At 41.2% G+C, this 22,458-nt stretch overlaps 1 protein-coding gene across 2 annotated transcripts in view; it reads left to right on the top strand.

Annotated features, from left to right (window-relative positions):
- pde4ba (phosphodiesterase 4B, cAMP-specific a) overlaps positions 1 to 22,458 on the top strand; it is a 229,487-nt gene that overhangs the window by 27,312 nt on the left and 179,717 nt on the right. For both annotated transcript variants that reach the window (XM_086270260.1, XM_086270259.1), the window contains exon 2: positions 19,099 to 19,193. In XM_086270260.1, the coding sequence (XP_086126386.1) occupies positions 19,152 to 19,193 (42 nt within the window). In that variant the 5' untranslated portion in view covers positions 19,099 to 19,151. The remainder of the gene's footprint in view (positions 1 to 19,098; positions 19,194 to 22,458) is intronic.

Genomic DNA, 22,458 nt, shown 5'->3' with positions numbered 1-22,458 from the left:
AGTGAGAGGTGTGATAAAGATCCCCTCTACATGCATGCTATGGAAATACTAGTGAGACCGGGGCAAACTTTATGGTTTATGGAAATGCGTCATAACAAGGAGAAGAGACACGAACATGCTACAAGTGTAGTCATCTGTTTCTGCAGGCAGTGCTGACCACATCGGCCGGTTTCTACTCCTTTGCCTTCAGGTCATTTTTATGACTTATGACTCTTCATATGCAAATATAGGACACATTGATTACAGAGACGGAGCCCTAGGCACAATGTGACCAGACGTAATGTAAAATCTAAAATATGATGATTTGAATAATACATTTTCTCTTTTTAAGAAACATTGTAACAGCTAAAGTCAAACCTTCACTGTTTTCAATTCAAATCTTCTTGAATCAAACTGAACATACTGCACATTAATTTGCACAGTAAAGGAGAAACGAGATAAACGATAGCACATTAGAGGGGCACACTGAGAGCTGTGTTCTTGAAATATGCTGTCAGATAGTACAGGGGTCAACTTTTTTTGGTGTGTTCAAATGTGGAATGAAAGGAATTATGAATGTAAAATATGAATGATGTCTGAATATGTGCTGCTACAGATTAAATGTATGATCTCCAGAAATAATCTGGATTATATTAGAATAATAGTACAACAACTGTTTATAGTACAATACTACATTCGGTGTCTAATACACGGCCGTGTGTGGTTACCTGTAGTTTAGCTTAATGGGTTTGGATGCTGACATTGCTTAAAATATACTGGTACTGATACTGGTCTTAAAAGCAATTCCTCTTCCTGGAGTCGACACTTTAAAAGAAACAGTACAAGGCATCCAAACATCACGCTACGCTGAGTCAGCAAATAAAACGAGAAAAAAGGGTCTGCAGGTTTCTTCTTCGGGCGATCACAGCTGTCGGTGTAATACAGCATTATATCAGACTGTTGGTCATCTAGAGCCCATGTGCCACACTTAAATGAAATAGAACACAATTATTGTCATTAAATATACCAGATATTATCCTGCTACTGTCTATAGTGATTATGCTGCATGGATTAAAATAATGAAAAACTTTAGTCTGAAGTCCTCCATAATTATATCCTACATTTTTAGATATAATCCCACAATTATTATCTCAGATTTGTCTGTGTTGTTGATATTTGTTTTATTAATGAACGCCCAAACACGGAAAGTCCTGTTCAAATGTAGCAATTTATGTAACCACAGCAGGTTAAGGGATAATAAATCTTACCTGTTGGCATGTTTTGTTTTTAACTCTCTTACGCATGCATGTTATTCATTTTATTTCTTTTATTTCCATCCATTCTCTTCCGCTTATCCTGTTCAGGATGGCGGCAGGGCTGGAGCCTATCCCAGCTGACTTAGGGTGAGAGGGAGGGTGCACCCTGGGCAGGTCGTCAGTCTGCCACAGGACACAGACATTCGCTCTCACATTCACACCTACGGGCAATTTAGAGTTTCCAATTAAACTAACCCCCCCAACCGCATGTCTTTGGACTGTGGGAGGAAGCCGGAGAGAACCCACACAAACACTGGGAGAACACGCAACCTCCACACAGAAAGACCCCGCCCTTATGGTGGAATTGAACCCAGGACCTTCTTGCTGTGAGGCAACAGTGCTAACACCGTGCTTATGTTTTGTTTTTATTTAATGTAATGAATTTAATTATTTATGAGGTTTTTTTGTTAATTTTTTAATGATTCATTTTGGAAATACTTTTATCCAACATTCTTACAGTATGCTTGTAGTTGAAATATGAAGTTTTGACTCAAGGAAACAGTGGGGCTTCTGCTGACAGTGCCATGGATGCAAGCAGAGATCAGCACCCGTGTAACACATTTACAGTAACTGTCAGTAACAGCTCTGCTGTCTTTGCTGTTGAAAAGCAGAGTGTTATTTACCAGCACTGACCGCTCTCTCTCTCTCTCTCTGTTGGAAATAATTGATAATATAATTACAAAGTCGCCAGTTGTCTAAAAGCACAGGTATGGATCTCAGTGATGCTGCAGGAAGCTCCTGCCAATGCTTTTTAAACCAGGTTTCCAGGTTACACTCGGGGGTCGGTGTCATTATCCATTAACAGTGTGGTCTGGGTGGCAGCTCAGATATGTAAAGTTTATGTTGCATCCTGAGGTTTTTGATATTGGTGCTGAAACCTTGAATGTTAAGCGTGTTTTTCGTAAAGGATTTTTAAAGGATTTTCCATAATTGGTGTGAGATTTGTTTGAGTGAAAATGAAGGTAAAAGGGTGTGCTGTGTGCCAGAGGTCTGAGCTTTATCTACCATGCATTAATCCGCCCTTCTTCCACCAAACACAACACAGAATCACACCGCTGCATCCTGTAATTATTAGCTCCTCTTGAACCTGCCAGTAGTGTGAGCACGCTGTAGCTCCAGCTTCTGCTTTGCTATTTTGCATTACACCATTTGGTAATGAACGTGCTGTTGTTATTTACTTCTGGGCATTAAATTTAAGCAAGACCAAATTGGGGTTCGCATTAAGCCAAGTCAGGATGGAAGAGAAACCTGCAAATAAAACCGTTCTCTGGACCGATAACTCGGAAATCCTGTTATTCTGCAGAGCTCATTGGGTGTGGGTTTTTTTGGTATACCATATTTCCCTGAAGTCTCGCGCTAACACTTCACAGTGTTGTTAAAATCAAGTAAAGACAAAACTTGAAGTTCTTCTTTCTCACGTGTAACACAGAACAGGAGACTTCAAACAAGTTCTCACTAGTGTCAATACTCTGCTGCCCACTCACTCGCCGTGAATTCTTCAGACAATTATGTTTTCTCACAGGTGATTGTCTGTAATAGGTCATTTACTCACATCAAAGCAAACGACCATCACACCGAGAAGTTAGTGCAAAAACAAAAAGATGAAATACTGTTTTCGACTTTCTCCTCTGGACGTTACACTGCACACAGCGCTCGACATGTCATACACTGTTCTGCCACAACAATAAAGCCGCTGAAGGTTTGTGATGTTGTGAAGGCTTATTTTTCATTTCATTTCAGACTTCTCCAAGGGAAAAATTGGATAATTTATGTGAATGTTACCACTAAAAATGATTGCAGATCAAGCAGACACCCAGACAATCTACTCTGGGTGCTGTGGTAAGCAGCGCCGCCGGCCCTGAAAGGTCACGCAGTAATGGTCAGTGCAGTTTTGTTAGCATCGAAAGGGATCTTTGGAAGGCAGATAGTCGTAAAGTTGTGTCTGTTATGTATATATTCATTTCCTGGAAGGAGCTGGAGGGACTAGATAAGAACTGAGCTCCTGTGCTGCCTCTGTGACCTGGTTTTGAATAAGCTGTGCCTGATAACTTGGCCTGTCTCTTGTTTTCTATTTCTCTGTCGTCAAATTAGTAAAATGATTATCACTACATCAAGTGCTAATATGTAAGTATTACTTCACATGCGATTATCTGAACCCTCACGGGTTTCAATCCCGTTCTACGTCTGGTTGACGGCCCGAATGGCCTGGGGGAAGAAGCTCCTCCCTGTGTTAGCGTGTTAGCGAGCGAAAGCACTTCCCTGACCTCAACAGTGAGAAGAGTCCATCGTTGGGGTGGGAGAGTCTTCATAATCTTCCTGGCATTGGTGCTGCATCACTGAGTGTAAACAGACAGCAGGTCTGGAAGCTCTGAGCAAATCTTCTGTGGAGTTTGCATGTTCTTCCTGTGTCTGCGTGGGTTCTCTCCAGGTACTTCCTCCCACAGTCCACAGACATGGAGTTAGTGTGGTTAGGTTAATTGCTGATTCTAAATGATCAGTAAGTGTCATGGTCCCGGGTCGTTTGACCCAGTGTTTTGAATTTCTTTTAATATTTTGATGTCTTATTGTTTATGTTTAAGTTCATTTAGTTGTCCTAGGTTGCCCTGTTGTAATTGATCGGTTATTAGATTCCCCCTGTGTCTTCGTCCTCTGTGTCCCTTTCAGTATGTGTGGTGTTTATGCAGGTGCTTGTCCTTTTGTTCTCATGTTCCCCTCCTCGTGTTCATGCCCTGTGCATTATGTTCTAAGCTCAGTTAGTGCTCTTTGGGTTTAGGTTTCTCCCGTGTCTTCCCCACTATGCTGGTAGTATCTTGTCTTCGGCGTGCGAGTGTGACAAGTCCCCTGTGTTTACGTCTCCCTAGCTCTGCGTGTTTCCTGTTTTACTTTGACAGTCTTGCGTCGCATGTTCTGTGTGTTCAGTTTGCTTCCTCCTGTCCAGTCATTATGTTAATTCGTCCCAGCTGTGTTGCCCGTGTGTTTCCTTTTCCCTCGTCACCCTCGTGTGTATTTATGTGGTCATTCTATGTACGGTCGTCTGCTACGTTCATGCTGCGTTTCAGGATTTTCATGTATCCATGCCAGGTCTTCATGTTAGGTCCATTCAAGTCTTGTTTTTTGTGTCTCTGCACTTGCGTCCTCCTCCTCGTTCCACACGGTCAGCTGACTGTGACAATAGGTGTTAATGTGAGTGTGAATGGCAGTCTGTCTGTCTGAGTTAGCCCCACGACAGCACCCTGCCTCTCACCCTTACAGCAGCTGAGACTGACCACTGCAACCCTGAACTGGATAAACAGAAGAAAAGAGATGGATGGAAGGACTAAATGAAGAAAACATGCAAGCGTTTTGAAAACTGAAGATCAGTGTTGCCTTTTGTTCTACTTTTAATCCTGTGGTTGAGCAGCGATTGTCATGGTCCTGGGTCGTTGACCCAGCGTTTTGTGTTTTGTGATTATTTCCCTCTGTTCTAGTTATTCTGTGTCCTCCCCCCTTGTGTCCGGTTCGGGTTCTAGATTTCCTGTTTTGTTCTGAAAGTCTGTGTCTGTTGTCATTGTGTTCAGCTTGTGTCCTCCAGTCATCATGTGTATTCAGATCAGCTGTTCTTCCCTCCTGTGTGCGATTACCCGATTACCTTGTGTGTGTGTGTATATATAGTGGGTGTCGGTCTGTGTTCGTTGTCGGCTCGTCTGTGTTTCTTGGTATCCTGGTCCTTGGTCTGCGTCTCTCTGCTCCGCTCTCCGTTTTGTAAGATTTCAGGTTTGCTCTTTAGTTTCTCCCAGTTTAGGTTTGTCATTACTCATGCTTCATTGCCTGTTTTTGCCACTGCCACCGTGTAAATAAACTTCACTCGTATCATCAGTTTGCTGCATTTTGGGTCCTCCTTTTCCTCCACTCCACACGGCTCACTCCGCCAGCCGTGACAGCGATGTTGGTCAAACACAAGTTGACCCTATTGCAGATGCATTTTATGTTTAAGGGTCTGGGCAGATGCACCGTATGTGGAGACAGTAGGTCAGTACAATCTGCTTCGACTTTAATTTCTGCACGTTTAAGATGAATTTACATATTTATGTGATCAAAAAATATGAAAATGTATCCAGAACATATTATATCTGGCAGTCTTTATCTGTTTTTCTTCTTCCCACTGATACAATAGTGCAGCATTATATCAACATGGTTTCTACTCAGTGTTCCTGGTCTCCTTCTCTTTATTACGTGCTCGACAGACGGACTGACCTCGCTTTTTGAGTGTTCGACCCTTCATTAAATCGGCACTACATATGCAAATAAAAGTTTCCCTTTAATTGTCTCAAGAAGCACTTAAAGTATGTCAAAGCTCATAGTTTTTAATAAGATTGCACTAACCACGGGCAGGTGAAACACCATCTAGTGCGCTCGCACCTGAAATGACATCAGGGTGAGAAAAAAGGGGAAGACATCAAGTGAATGAGAAATCTAGAGAAAAGTCACTTTGCTAATTAGGAGCTCCCTGAGCTCTGGTTTTCTGTTCTTAGGATGACGATCTCTGTGAGGTGGAAATGAAATCCCCAGTGAGAGCAGCGCCGTGTCTGGAGACAGCCTGTAAACTGGTGATCAGTGATTCAGAAGTGAAGTGTTTTGGCAACTGAAACCATGCAGAGAAGTGAAAACGTGACAGTTACAGTGGTGCTTAGTAAATGAAAGTTTGCAAGACAGTAAGGTGAAGAAAAAACCCACAGCTGCAGAAAACGTGCAGCGGATCTGTTTCCACTGCTCTGACCTTTTTCTGTTTTTTTTTTTTCTCTCCTCTACACAATCCTCATGTGGGAGGCTCTCAGAGGCTGTAGGCTGCAAAATTATATGAAAAACACGGTTTCTCGCATCTGCGGCATAGATTCAATGTTTTCATTTGTCATATGTCCTTGCAGGGGAAAAAATATTGAAATTATGCACGTGTACCTGTGCAGAATCTGGAGTAAAGTTTTGGTGCTTGCTGTTGCTGTGTGCAGCTGAAGGCAATGATTCATGCACACTGTGTTTTCATCTGAAATGAAAAATAAAAATTCACATCAGATTTCTTTTCTTAATTTAATAATCGTTATGCTGCTAGTAGAGACCTTTTTTTACTTTTAAGCATCAGTCACATAGACCTAGAGACCAGTAGCTAGGTAAGACTCTGTATTCCTTGATGACGACGACACAGTGGATACAAATGAGAAATCGATTCATTTAGCAGCTGTTGGAGGTTGTCGACTGGTCTCTAGGCCCGCACGACACTGAGTTTTACTGTAAGTAAATGTTTTTCATCATAGTTTCACAAAATGCTGCGCCACATTGTGACATCTTGTACTAGGAAGAGGGCAAAGCAATCGCAGCACGAACCATTCCTCTACATTAAACGATTGAATGTCTTGGCCTCTGAAATGACTCACAGAAGCACTTCCAGAAGTAGTGCAACTGATAGTTGTTATTATCACTGTATGACTCAGGCCCTCATCGCTATAGTTGGGATCTAATAAACAGAAAAAGTCGTGTCATTCATGGATCAATGAGCTCTCTGATATGTCTAACCAGGTTAATAACCACAGTCATGCTACTAGTATCACATTACCGAATGTCACACAGTGTTGGGAAGGTTACTTTTAAAATGTATTCCACTACAGATTACAGAATACATACGAACCCGAAATGTAGTTTGTAACGTATTCTATTAAGTTACTCAATGTAACGTATTCTGAATGTTTTGGATTACTTAATATAATGTCATGCTTTTTACAGCTAAATCAATGCACGATTGCTGTGTGATTTATTACTATTACTGAAGGCTACTCGCCAGCAAGCTAACACTGTTAGCTGACATTAGCTGAGGTTAGTTAGTAAACTGCTTTCAGAACTGCGCATGATTATTAGCAGCTAGCAGGTTGTTAATGCTATCCATCTAGTATAACAGTCTGCAGTCTATGAACTAACCTCAGTTAAGGCCAGCTTACAGTGTTAGCTCGGTTCAGTAATAGTAATAAATCACAATAATACATCGAAGATACTTAAGTGGCAAATGACCCAGGTAGCTACCACAACTAAAACAAGATAGCTGCAGGAGGCTAACATTAGTTTTTTAAAATAGCACTTACTTCCAGATGTTTGTTTAGGTTGAAGTCTTTTCAGCTGGGAAGGACGCTCACATTAGAGCCTCTTATTTTGTTTGGGTTTCCAGCAATGTGTGGAATTACCAAAATTAGAGAGGAGATAGCCGAACATATGAAACAGGAAAAGACCGCTGTGTAATCCATTTATTTCAACAAAGTAACACTAACTTCCAATTATCACATATTTAGATGGTAACTGTAACGAAATGCAGTTACTAAAATTTTGCATTTTAAATATTTTAAATGCGTAACGCCTCTACATGTATTCCGTTACTCCCCAACACTTGTGGCAGATAAACACTAATAAAGTTAACTGCAGTGCATCAAAGTAATATTACAGAGCAAAAAGTTCAAGGCTGTGGCTGGTTGATGAACTCAGCTGTTCACCATCCCACATGCGCTTCATCTGTCAGTGGTACAGTGGCGTACGATGCCCTTGATATGCTACGCTAAGGGATAAACTTTATTAAACTGTTTGAAGGATTTACAGAGCATAGCTTGCATGTAAAGATTGAGTGTACAGTGGATTTGGGAGGACTTTATGATGGATTAAATTATGTTCCACATATTTCATATTTCTTGTTCTTTAATATTAAAAAGACCTAGAAATAAGAATACTCAACAGCTTGGGTTTGGTGCCACATTATTGTCAGTGCCTCCTTCATTTCCCTTACACACCAATAGTACTGTATAATGAAACTATTATTAGGTTAAAAAACTATGGAGTGGTCTGGATGTTGTATCTGTAATCAGAAATCATCCTGCAATGCCAGGTCTGGTTTTGGATGATAGGAAACAGCTGTTAACTTTGCAGCTGTATAGGTAATAAGGATTAGAAATCTAATCTAAATGATGACTTGATTACATCCTGTAACATCGGTGTGGAGAGTTTAGGGGTCATTACGAGTGTCCAACACCTGTGTTTTTGCACAAATTAAAGTCCTGTCTGTGCCAGTTTGTACTGGAAATGACTTTATTTATGCATTTATGTGTCACAGTTCAGTATTATGTTGTGTGGACATGTTTCAGATATTTTATATTATGTATGTAAAAATGTATCCTCCATCCGTCCTGCCTGCTTGAGCAGAGAGGAGGAGAGGAGGAGGTGACAGCGTACTGCTAATCACACACAAGTGTGTGTGTGTGTGTCCATCTATATTACAAATTCATGTCTATATTTTGAGAGTAACAGCAAACTGAAGAAAAAAGATCCACCCAATCAGAAGCAGCATTATAGCATTTTTTTGTTTGTTTGTTTGTTTTCAAGCTAAATTTTGCTGGACGCTTTCCCCTGTGAATACAAAGTTCTGTCATCTGGCTCATTCTGCTATTCAGAAGCAAGAAAAAAATAACTTTGGTTTAAAGTGGAAGCATTGTTATTAATTAAAATAACTATAACCAACTAATGATGGTGCTAGAGAAAATGGCACAGTTGTCAGAGTCAGTAGGTTGGTCGTAACAAAACTGCGCCACAAACATGGACAGCAGAAGACTGGTAGAGTGAAATGTTGACAGCCTGTTTCTCGTCCTCTGTCAGGTGCCCACTGAATCAGTCAATCAACAGAACAGTCAGGCAGAGCTTGTTATCTTTGCTCTATTAGTCCGATTCACAACACGCTCTATTGCAGCTCGTTTTCAGTGACGTCACTTACACACCACAACGTGTGTGTGAGAGGTACGAGAAGAGATGTGACAGAACATCTTGTCACATTTTGCTTTGTCACCTGAAAGTGAATCGGGTGGGTTTTTCAGGTTATACCATACTCGACTAATTTGCTGACTGATGGCTTTATATTGCGGTGAATGTCTGAAAAATACATTTAACCCTATATGAATATTCATGAAAAGCAGTGTTACTAGGTGATGACACCTGTGTTACCGTGGGTCACCGTGGGTTGATACTGGTTTGGGTTCAACATCATAGCCGCTCACAATAGAACAAAGTAAACAGAAGAATAAAATCAAAGACTCAGCAGCACTGAGTCCTGTCGCTCTTAAATCTATTGTCACCTGTTTAGCAGGAGTGGGGTGGGTGGAGGTTTGTCCACAGTGGTCATGTCAGTGGGGGGATCCGGTGTTTCTCTGTGAATGTCACATTCCCGTGGCAGCGTGCTCGCTGCTCGCTCAGATTTTTCGCTGTAGAAAGAAGTTTTCTTCCCAAACAGTGCACAGCGGATACTATGTTTTTGTCACTTTGTACAGAATCAAACTTAAAGTAATGTGAGTACTTCCAAGCTTCAAACGCTGCATCACGCCACATTATCCATTGTTGATCTGCACACGTCTGTTGCTGCCACGGACGTCGCACGCTCATACATCAAACAACATCACGGTTTAGTAACGCAGCATGCTCACGGAAAAGTAACAGTAATCGAATTACTTTTTTGCAATAGTAAACCCTTACTTTACTCATTACTTGAAAAAAGTAATCGGATTACAGTACCGCGTTACTGCCCGTCTCTGATTACAGTACTGCGGTTTCCTGCATTACAGTTCTGGTTTCATTTTTCCTCAATAGAGAGACGACTACTTCTCAGTTCATCTCCTGCTTTTCTCAATATTTAACCCAGACGTCTATGTTCCTCCAGCCTTAACCAAACGTTACTATCAAAAAAATGTTGCAAATCCTTCTTGTCTGCAGCAGATGGCACAGAAGTGCAGGTCTTAGCACTGTTACCTCACAGTTTCCTACCTGGAGTTTCCTGTGCAAGCTTCTCTTCCAGTACTCTGCTTTCTCCTACAGTCTAAAAACATACATGTTAGTTGGTGAGTCGACATATATTCAGCAATGTAAACACTAGCATGTCATGCTATGCCGCCAGCAAGGACATATGTCATCTTGGCTGTCCACTGTTAATCTGATTAGTACATGTAAATGGCCTGCAGTTGCATTCTTTGTTTTCATGCGTTCATCTAAAAAGAGAGCACTTATACGCACGATGCTAGAGAAATATGGTAGCTGCTGGTTGCATTTGATACATGCTTGAGAGGTACCGCCAGGCAACATATTGATGCCTTGCAGTATTTAGGTATTTGTGGAAGCAAGATTTGATCTTGCCCAGCATTAGGATGGTGTGCTTTAAAAACTAGCTTCAGTGGTCACAATCAGCCTTTTGCTATAAGAAGACTCCTTCCAAAGTTGTGATGTTGAGCTCAGGGTTACCACCACCTCTGCTATATTTTCAGCGTGGCTGCAAGCCAGAGGGAAGACTGCGTCACAGAGAGGTCCGCAATTTTAATGAGGCATGGCATGGTAATTTTACTCAGCCACAATAGTTCATTCTGACTGCTGGGTGAGTGACTAATGTTATTAGCAAAGCACAAAGGAGCCGGTGCATTTTCATGTCGCTCTCATGCAAAGAGCACACGGAATATATTGTTTTGTTGGGGTAATGGAAATCCTGCTAATGTTTGTGTGTGCTTGTGTTTGGTCTCAACACCTGTCTTTCCTAATGCTGTTAATTAGGCTGAAGTAACGCTAATTAGGACACCCCCCCCCCCCCCCACACACACACACACACACTATTGTGCTACATCCCCTGAGGGTAAAGAGCTAATCTGTGTTCATAAACTGTTTTCTGCATCTGTGCTGCCCATCACAATTTTCAGAAACACAGATTTCCTGTTTGCACTAATTATTTGCTGATGGCGAAATGAGTTTCTTTATAGAATATATATTAAAGACATATATTATGAACAAATTCAGTAATTATGTAGTTGGAGCCATTTGGATTAATGAGTGCAGCTTATTATTAGAGAAATGATTCTCAGGTTTTCCCCCTAAACAACCAAACCCTTCCAAAATACACTGACTGCATTTTGTGTTAAAATGGAAATATGGGCGTTTGTGCATTATGTTTAACCATACCATCAGAACTCTTTAGGATTTACTCTGATCTGTATGGATTCAAACTGAGCACATGTCCTCCAGAGCGCTGGCTGTGAGCACAGAAGCCCCGCCCACCTGCTGTTCAGATCTCCTGTTTGCAAGTAGCAGATGAGTTCAGACGAAACCTGGCTTAAAAGGAGGGTGGCCTTTAAGAGAGCTGCACAAAGGCCCAATATGCTATAGCATAAAGATTATTTTTGAGCTGTGGATTATGCAAAGCTACTCGTGTGGAGTACAAAAATGAAAATGTGGAGGTGGAAATGCGCACGTCCTCTTCAAAACATCATTTTTTTTACTCTCTTTGCAATAAAAAAGTTTGTATGCCCTTAAGCTGTCCTCGATATTAACTCATTTTAATGTTAGCCAACAGTAATTGTTAATGGTCTGCTGTCAAAGTTAGACAAATGACTTTAGATTTTATCCTTCAACATTTATTATCTCTTGAAGGTGCAGAGTGGTGATATGCTGTCGCAGCAGGCCAGAAATAACCGTGTTTGAAGACAACAGCTGAATATGCTCGTTTGTTTGTTTCTTCACCTGGATTAAGATGTTGTGATGTGTACCGATTATATAAAAGTAACGTATCTTGAGGGCTTGTCTTGTCCGCTCGTGCTGAAAGATAATCTGCATCAACGGCGCCATTATCATGTGACATATGTCATCTCCAAATGTCGTCATTGCCCTTGACGCAGCTTAATGCAGGAACAGTTTTGCATATTTGGAAAATGCACTTGAGTTGCTGATTTCATTATAAGCTCTGCAGCCATCAAGGTAAACAGCTCAGAACATGAAGGTTTTTTTCTTGTTCTTTGAGAGCACTCCCAATGTTTTTTCACTTTTTTGAATTTAAAGTGATTTCTCTTCTTCAACTTGAACTTCAACAGCAGTTTGCCACATGGCCATGCCAACATGAAAAAATGATTTTTAGTTATGTTGGAAAAGAATGAAAAAAAAAAAAATCTTTTCCTCTGTTTTGAGAGACACCCTCTTTTTTGAGCTGTGTCACAATTAGTCAGTGTGAATGTCTGGAGTTTCTTGAGTGGACCCGGGCCTTGTCTCTGTGTTGTTAGGTACCTGACTGCTTAGACGTGTCCACAGGAAGCTGAGAGCTAGTTGTTTCCTGTTATACAAGTCATGGTTTCTGGTCACCAGATCATTTGTAGTGTAAATACAGCTTAAGAAAGCTGGGGTGGGTAGAGCTAGAAGCAGGTTAACTATGCAAAAGGACTAGTAGCAGGGTCAAACATCTTTCATGACTATCATCCCATCTGTTGTTTGCAAATGGACTTCTTTAGGTTTGTGAAGACATTTAAGTGAGGTCCAGGTAATAAACCTCTAGTACAGGCTGTCGCCTTTGGACCCTCCTGAGGGTAGGGTTGGGCGATTGGACGAATATATCTCACATTGAGTGCATTTATCCTAGGGCTGCTCGATTATGGCAAAAATGATAATCACGATTATTTTCACTGAAATTGAGATCTCAATTATTTGACGATATTTATTTAACCCTTTAAGACCTACCATAGAACCAAGTCCGCCAGAGCTTATATTATTTTTTTACATGCTGTAGAGCCATTTTTGGGAGCATTTCAAGTTGCTATACATCAATACAACTGTTATAGCCCATATTTTAATAATATGTATGCATTAAGTCCATAGTAATTACATTAATTGCAAAAAAGTGCAATAAACTACAAAAAAATTGAAAATCGTTTTTGTTTTTTTTTACATATATTTCTACTTGGGGAAATTTAAGAGGTTTATCCCTCAAAACTTTAAATACAATAAAGTTGAAAAAAAAAGTTTCCCACCACAGGAAATTTATTTTGAGTGTCTTAATAGTTTTATTTTGGAGATACAGCAATTTTTATATACTGCAGAAAAAACAAAAAACAATCCTATGATGCAAATTTGCAAAGAAAACAGCAGGTGCATCAAAATAAACTATTTCCAGCAGTGCAATTCGAGTTCTAAGCATCCCAGAAACTATTCAGAAAAGTATAGAGTCAAACATGACTTATAAAAACACCAGTATAGGCTTTTAAGGCCTACAAGGAAAAAACTACATTTTCCGCGAAAATGACGTCACTTCCGGTTTCGGACAGGAAATGGCGGACATCCGATAGTTCGCGTTGACGTCTTTTTCAATGTGGGAAGTGTTAGGAACAGCTGATCGGATCGGCAAAGCCTGTTTCTGGAATATTATGTTTTTGTTCCTGCAAGCGCTTTTTATGCAATTTTTGCAAAGCTTTATGTGGAAGGAAACCGTGACCGAGGACAAGCTGATGACATAAGATATAAGTACAACTCCTCCGGTTTCATATGCAAAACAAATTATTGCGCTAGCTTACGCGTTCCAGTTCTACTGGGACCCAGAAAAGGCTAATGACATCAGATTTAAAGACCGGATAACACTTTATAAAAGTATTGCATCATTTTTATTTCCCCATAATAACGATCTCATAATGATCCCTCTTTAGATCCGCAAAACTTAAATATCATAATATAGATAGTATATTATGAAACCACCTAGGAACAGACTAAAATGACATTTGATAAAGTACAGCAGGACACAGGGAGGGGTACATGTTAGTGGTTAAAACAAGCGAGCTGGAGAGCTGTGGAAGCTTCTTCCTGTTTTTTCATCCATAGATTTCCCAAACAGACATGAGAGTTTTATACTAATCTTGTAATTGAACTCTTAGAAAGGAATAGAATAGTCTTATTTCTGCACAGAAATACTTGATCTAGTCTTCTTCGCTGTCTCCTCTGTTTCACAGAATCATCTGTCTCGCTTGCATGTAGCTTTCTGCACTTCTACACCTTCATCTTCATCTCATTCTCCAAACACCTACTCGTGCAATTTTGCCCGTCCTTTTAGACATCGTCTCCTCACAATTCTCATTCTTTTTCTCTCTGTCTGCCTCTCCCTCTGTGCCCATTTTCTGTCACTACTGAAGCTCATCTCGCTGTCTGCCAATATCCTGGGAACAAAAAAAAGAGCGACCCTCCCAGGTCACTTGAGGAACAATTCTTGAGGTTTTTTAACAGCTACTTGAATTGTTCATTAGAGAGACTCGATGACTGTGGAGTCTATCTTATCTGCTGCTTTTGAATGATTAGAATGGGGGAATTAAAGTGTGCCAAAGCATTAAGGCTGTTTTGGGTTTCATTAGCCGGTTGGTTCATTAAGACGTCTTACCAAGAGGAACAATTACAAAAAGAAAAACTGTCATTTGCAGAGGAAAGAGAGATAACTCACAAAGATTAGCAAGATTATTTGAAAAGATCAGGTAATGGCACTGATTAGCATGTGCCTTATGATTCCCGTGCATGCTCCAACGCCTTCGCATGAGTTTGTAATCATTTGTCTACCATTCAGTCACTTTGTGCACATTTTCAAACAAACTGTTTGACAGAATTAGCACTTTGTCTTTTTAGATGAGTACACCATTTTTTTACAGACTTAAAAAGTGGTGAGATACCAGCACTGCTTTTAAAGTAAGGTTGTGTAATGTTATTACATAATGTTTAAAATAATATTCTAACAGTGGGTTAAAAGCAGAGGCAGGGTGTGATTTGTGGGAAAAAAAAATCAGAAAGGCTGATATTCTTGAAACATTTAAAAAACTACCGTCTGCTTTACTGTGTTGGAGTATTTATTATTTAGTGCTGCTGTCAATGTAGTGTAGAATATTAAGAGTTTAAACCAAAGTTTTACATCAGTCTTATCCGGGGTTGCAAGCGGAGCTGTTCTATCAAACGCTTGTAAGAATGTTTCAATCTCTTTAATTAAAATTAAATTAATTAATTTGCACAATATTCTCAGTGTTGTCCGTTGCTCTCCATAACACAGGGGATCTAATCAACCATAACACAAAGGCTTAAGTGATATTTTAACAGAATAAATCCCCCTTCAGACAGCACCACTTGAGCAGGTGTGCCACTTAACGTTAATATGAGATGATTTTAGTTGCGCAAAGAGCTGCAAACCTAATAAATTAACAAAATGAAGTGAAGCATTTTAGTAGCATAAGTTTGAAAATGTGATTATCTTCTTAAACTAAGACAACACTATATTCTCGCTCCTCACACAAGGAAAACAATCTCCTTTGGTGAGAGACTTGTGCCTAATTATTCTGCTTTCCTGTGGAGGGGCGGTCGTCTGGGGCACGTCACTCTTCTTTGCCTGCAACATCTCTCACCATCGAGAGGTCTAACTCGTGATTCATACAGTGAGCGACGGTCAGGTTAGGGTTGAGTGTGACAGTTGCTCTGCATTAGCCCATTATAGCAGCTATGCCATCAGTTGCAAGGCCAACAACCTGGAGGCAAAACATTTCTTCAGAGATGTTTGTATGTAAATGCTCTCTCGCATAATGTTACAGATAATAATCACAGTCCATGAATATAATTCAGTGGGTTTAAACACTACGCTGTAAAACTGTCTCCTGTGTGGAAAAAGTGATGGCCTACATTTTTGTGCAAACGTGCTGCAGCTATCCTACGGATGGCTTTGTGTTAATATTTGTAATATCTCTGTATCTGTCGCTGTTGATAGAAGCGAGAGAGACAGAAGCTAGAGTCATGCTGACATTTATGGCGCTTGATAACAGTGAAAAGCAAAAAGATGGAACCGGAAATGAGCTAAAAAAACATATTTTAATTGAGTTAAAGCCAAATTTATTGTATGTGTTGCGGTATTGTTTATGCATTGTATTGGGACTGTTCCCATTTTTATCCCAAGTATCCGTGACATGACGACTGCAAAGCAGAGGCCTAATTGCTCATAACATGTAAAAACATCTGTGTGGGTGTATAGATTCCAATAATATATTTTAACAATGAGTGTGTGTGTGTATATATATGTGTGTGTGTGTGTATATGTATATGTATATATATATGTATATGTATATATATATATATATATATATATATATATATGTATGTATGTGTATATGTATGTATGTATGTATATATGTATATGTGTGTATATATATATATGTATATATATATCTCTTCCCCAACGGTCAACGACTAGAACACATACTTCTGTTGAGGAAGTAAATAACCATCATTTGGCATCTTAATCAAAACAAGTGTAAAACAGTTCATCTAAAAAACAAAGAATCGTGGATTAAAAAAAAAAATTTATCCATCGGGGAACTTTTGCGAGTTTTAGCCGCATTCTTCGGAGGCCGCCAGCTCGAAGCCGACCGGGAGGTCGAGGCACGATGTGCCGGGAAAGCGGTGTTCCTCCCGGCTGTAGTAGGTCTCGACCTCCCGTTAGCTTCGAGCTAGTGGATGTCAGATCTCCGAAAACGTCGGAGCACTTTTGCAAATATGTGATGTCTTGTAAACCAAGCAGGTATCTGACATTTACACAACTACAAAATATCTTAAAAGTGTATTTTGTGAGCCAGAAAGAGTAATATTACAACTAAGTAGCTGCCGCCATTGTTGGAATTCAACTTTTGCGAGATCTCGCAAAAGTCAGTCTTAATTTTTTTTTTCTTCCATGTCCCATGCGGGGCTCCGTAGAACACTGCGGCATCACTGGGAGAGACGTTTGTAGGGTTACTGAAGTTGGGCTAGCTGGTATATAATGATGTGCTACGTGATCGCTAGTGACACAGCTATGTTAGCATAGCATAAACACAGTGAAGCTGGAGGATGAATGCTAACTTTTTTTCCACTCGATAAAAGTTAACGTGAGGGTTCCTGATGGTTAGGGACAAATGCAATCGCATGGCAGGATGCTGTAAACGGACCAAACATCAGTCAGGAGAACAACTGAGATAATCCATCGACAATACGAGGTTAGTCATTAATATACTGCAACAACATGGGAATAGAGCAGCTGCAGAGAATTCAGCATTAATAATAATAATGGATTGCATTTATATAGCGCTTTTCTAGGCACCCAAAGCGCTTTACAATTCCACTATTCATTCACTCTCCCATTCATACACTGGTGCATGCAAACTACAGTTGTAGCCACAGCTGCCCTGGGGCAGACTGACAGAAGCGAGGCATCGGCCCCTCTGACCATCACCTGTAGGCGGTAGGGTAAAGTGTCTTGCCCAAGGACACAACGACCAGGACGGAGAGAGCTGGGGGATCGAACCGGCAACCTTCCAGTTACAGACGAGCTTCCCAACCCCCCGAACCACGGTTTTGGCTTTCCTCATATTCCAAAACGTGCTTTGTCTTTTCGCGATTACTGTCACTCGACATAATTTGCAGATGATATTTTTCTGCTTAACATCCGACTGCTTAAACCCAAACCAGGTGCATATGAGCAACATCGCACCTCCTCCTCCCCACGTGTAAGCTCCATGCTTGCAGCCGCTGCGATGCTTTCGACCAAAACAGGTGCAGCTTGATGACACCATCAACATGCGCTATCGTGGTAGAGCGGTATAAGCAAAACCTCTACCGTTTGCCAAATTCATATCGTTTCTACCGCCCACCCCTAGCTGGAGCCTATCCCAGCTGACTTGGAGTGAGAGGCAGGGTACACCCTGGAGTCTGTCAGAGGCCTAACACATAGACATACGCAACCATTCGTACTCACATTCACACCTACGGGCAATTTAGAGTTTTCAATTAACCTAACCCCACTAACTGCATGTCTTTGGACTGTGGGAGGAAGCCGGAGAGAACCCACGCAGACACGGGGAGAACATGCAAACTCCACACAGAAAGATCCCGGCCTGATGGTGGAACTGAACCCACTGTACTGCATTTATATTTTAGAATTTAAAGCATCATTTTGATTATAAATGGTAAATGGCCTGAATTTGTATAGCACTTTACTCAATCCCTAAGGACCCCAAAGCGCTTTACACTACATTCAGTCATTCACACACTGGCAGTGGGTGTCAGTGCCCAGTGTGCCCTGGGGCGCACTGACAGAGGCGAGGCTGCCGGACACTGGCGCCACCAGGCCCTCTGACCACCACCAGTAGGCAAACACGGGGTTAGTATCTTGCCCAAGGATATTTGGCATGCAGCCAGGAGGCAACCTGGGATCGAACCACCGATCTTCTGATTAGTGGCTGACCTGCTCTGCCACCTGAGCTACAGCCACCCCATGATTAAAGAGCTTGCTCATGCTGGTGGATTAACGATTAAAGAAACATAAAAAGTGATTTAGGTAATTATCAATATTGTTAAATTAGAGAAGCTGTGGCATAAACCTTAAACCTCTGTGGTGGTCTAATAAATTTGTTAGACGCGATCTGTATCTTGTCTCTTGTAAGAACTAATAATCTTGTTCATTTCATCCTCCTTCAACACCAAATTCCAATTTCAATGAAATTTGAAAATTGGTTTTATTTGTTTTCTACATGAGTCAGATTTTATTGGAGGACTGGGGAGATCGTAGGAAATGCAGATAAACAAAAATCAATGCATCATTAGAGCCATCGCGTCGCCACAGCTGCCAGCCAGCTCCTCTCTTGGTCTGTTTTTTATGGGAAGAAAATTTTGCACATTATTGCATGCTGGTGCTACTGCGCTGATGCATGACACTCATAGGAGCAATATTGAGGCTAGGCTGTTTCGACTGCTTTGCTTTATTTTTCCTCAAACAAAGATGAGCCTGAATCCTAAACTCATTGTTGGTGCATGTGTGTTTGTGTACAGGTGACAGGCACAAGCAGTAAAAACGTGTTTTTTCTTTAAAAAAACCATGATCTCTGAGTTACTCCTAATAAAATATAGATTATTATAACTGGATGTTTCCAGAAAAGACGAAATGATAATTCTCTCTATTTGTCTTTTCCAGGTTTGCACGTGAAGCTGCTGTGTTTGGACAGCACGAGAGATACTTACGGAAAGATGAGGAAGAGCAGGAGTGTCCTCACAGTCTCTCCCAACAATGTAAGTCGGCATGTCCTCAAAATATCTCAAAAGGTGCGCGATAGTTTGCATATAACACGCACGCCAGGCATTTATCAAGCAGCTTATGACAGCTTGTGTCACTGCAGGGTTCACTTACCTTGTGAAGAATGAGCTATAATTGCTGTTTGGGGTAGAGACCTAACAAAAGACAGGTATTACTGTGGTTATTGGTATTTGTGACAAAGTCACGAATCAGATTTCAATTTAGAGAAAGAAAAAGAGACTGATTAACAGACAGAGAAAATACCAGAGTCCACAACAGCTTTATTGAAGAGTGAGGCTCATGAACAGTCGAGATGGCGAATGAACAAATCTGCACATGTTATGTACCAGAGTTTCCATGTAGTTATAATCTTTGTTCTTAATGCTTTTAATGCCCCACTCTGTGCACGCTTCCCTGTGTTTTGGCAGCTCCTCTCTGCTTTGCCGTCTCTCTCCTGTCTCTCCTTTGTTAGCTCCGTAGCTCCCATTGTGCGCTCATCTTTTCTTCAACTTCCAACTCTGAGTTTGTTCAGGCTCACAGGCATGTAAAACTAATAACTCACAGACTCACTCACATTCTGCAAATACAGCTGTTGCTAATAAACTCTTCCCCTGACTGAAATATATGGATGGAGACCCCTAAACTTGCTCTGGGAAAATATCTGGAAATGCAACTATGATATAGTGATGTTATAAAATTAAACCAGTTTTTGAAGTTGAAAGAAAAATCCAGGTCATCGTTAAATATGGGGAAAAAAACCCAACCTGATACATGGGATGCAAATATGGAGCTTTAAAGCTCTCCCTTTCTCCATTCCACCACAGTCCATTTGCATTTGAAAATCAGTTGAGTTGACTTGTAAGACACGGTCCTGGGACGGAGCACGTTTAGCACCTAAGCAATTACACAGTACACTCGTACTGTACAGATAGGCAGATTCATTTTGTGGCTGTGGGTGTTTTTTTGCTGAAACATTTCATAGCTGAAGGTGTGGGTGTGCATTACTCAGACTCTCTGAGTCTTTATCTTTTGCTCTCTGTGTCAGTTTGAAAATTGTGTGCTTTACTGCTTTATCGAAATACATTTGAGTTCTTGTTAGACTTCCAGTGAATTACATTCAGGAACACAGCGTGGGGAGGAGGGAAATGGATTCTGGGTGTAGAAATATTTAATAATATTATTGGGAGACGTATTACTGAAATGGAAGACAAATGTGAAAATGAAGAACAAATGAAACAGCTGTCGGCTTTTTTTTTTTTTCTAGGCTGATGAAAACTGGGCAGTCTGTAATAATTGTCCACTGAAATTAAAACTGAAGTGTCCATCTTTTATTCTTAGATTAGCATCATTGGGATGCTGCATATGCAGCCACAGTAAAGCAACAAGTCGTCATAGGCACGAACGTCAATCGCAGCCGGTGACCAAAGATTTCAGGAGGTTTTTGCCGACCGGTTAGGGAATTCATGTTTTTCCCAAGCATGAGGTGGTTACCACAGGTTCACTGACCAGTCTGTTGGTTAGTGACTGGGACTTTAGAAGTAATTTTGCCATTATTTTCTGATGGTTACCAGATAGTCTAGTTCGGTGTTTTTGGAGCCACGGCACATATTTCACATTAGAAAAATCACACGGCACACCACCACCAAACAAAAATGTCACAAAAAGCATGTAGGGGTGACGTGGGCCCCCGGGCCACGAGTTTGAGACTCCTGCCATTGATTGTCACACGTCCAAAACGGCAAACAGGTTCATATCACATGGTTGATGGTCATGCGTCCACAAAACCTCAACAGAAACCATATATCCTTGTTCAGTATCACCACATATGTGTCTTATGGTAAAGTAGGGTTGCCAACCGTCCCTTAAAAAACGGAATCGTCCCGTATTTCGAAACAAAAGTACACGTCCCGTATTGAGCTAATAAGGGACGCACTTTGTCCCGTAATACAGTGAGAATCAAAAGTAGTCTATAAATGTTAATGGAATTAACGCTTTGTTGGAAAACATAATTCCCAGCCCCTCTCCTGCTTTGTGACCAATGAGCTGACAGCACACTTATGACAATTCGAGTATGACAATTCAGATTACCGCTCATCTCATTGGTCGAGGAAAGGTCGCTTGCGGAGAAAATACCGGAAGACAACAGATGACCACAACAAGAAGCATGGCCAACAGGGAAACAAACGCCGACACTGCGGTGCAAGTCTCGGACGACAGTACACCTAAAGCTGGGCAGACACTGTGCGATTTTTTTCAGTCACGTTATTCAGCTCCTGCTCAAACTGCACGATTGACTCGCAGGGGTTAGAAGTTGGTAGGTCACGATGCAGGTCTCACACTATACCGCCCGATGCTCTGATGCGACCTGAGTGCGCACACTGTGCCTCCATAACATGAAGGTTATAACAGAAAATCTGTCGCTCGCTCTCTCTGTCTTTCACTCACACAGACACACCACCACCATCAACTTTGCTAAATTGCTAATGAAAAACATTGATCAGGCAGCTGTGATTGAGCAGCATGTAAATCCAACTATTTTCACGGTTGTTGTGGTCGTGATAATTTTGTGATGCCACATCGAAAAGGCTCGGATGAGCTTTCCAAAGTTCTACAAGTTGTGCCTCCATCACTTGTGTCCAGATCACACGCTGCACAGCCGCGCTGCTCCATCTTTTTCACGGCGTTTACGTGTTTGCGCGTGAGCAGTGTGAGCGGCTCACGAGCGATTGATGATCGGGAGCTGCTCAAGGTGTTAATCGCTTCTCGTTACCCCACGTATACTACACGATGCACGATGAAGGCCAAAATCGGGCCGATCACCAAATCGGTCGCACGACTCAAAAATCGTCTCAAAATGGGCCAAAAATCGCACAGTGTGAGCCCAGCATTAGAGCAGCAATGTTTGTTTCCCTCAGAGAAAGGAAAAAAAAAGGCTGCAAAAGTACAGGGAGGAATGGGAAAATGAAAACACCTGGCTGGAAAAGGTCACCATAACACCTATAAAGCGCACTGCACTTTGTGCCGGCGCACTTTTTCCATAGGCATGCTTCTAATGGTGGGCACATGAAGAACATGAGGGGCGTGAAAGCTCTGGGAACCCTTAACCAATTTCTTGTCCACCAGGCCACGGCAGAAGCAGATATGGTATGTAAACACTGGTTTGTTTTTTAAACCCTCTGGTTAAGGTTAATATGGGCATGTGCAGTGAATATCAGCGCTATGTGGCCAGAAGTGTGATAATATAATTTATTTTGTGTAATA

This window comes from Aulonocara sp. 'chitande type north' Nkhata Bay, linkage group LG17 (assembly GCF_057382095.1).
Source record: "Aulonocara sp. 'chitande type north' Nkhata Bay isolate Kocher_YH1m ecotype deep benthic linkage group LG17, A_spYH_male_GT1.1, whole genome shotgun sequence".
NCBI classification, from domain to species: domain Eukaryota; kingdom Metazoa; phylum Chordata; class Actinopteri; order Cichliformes; family Cichlidae; genus Aulonocara; species Aulonocara sp. 'chitande type north' Nkhata Bay.
This window is presented reverse-complemented; position numbering and strand designations above follow the sequence as displayed.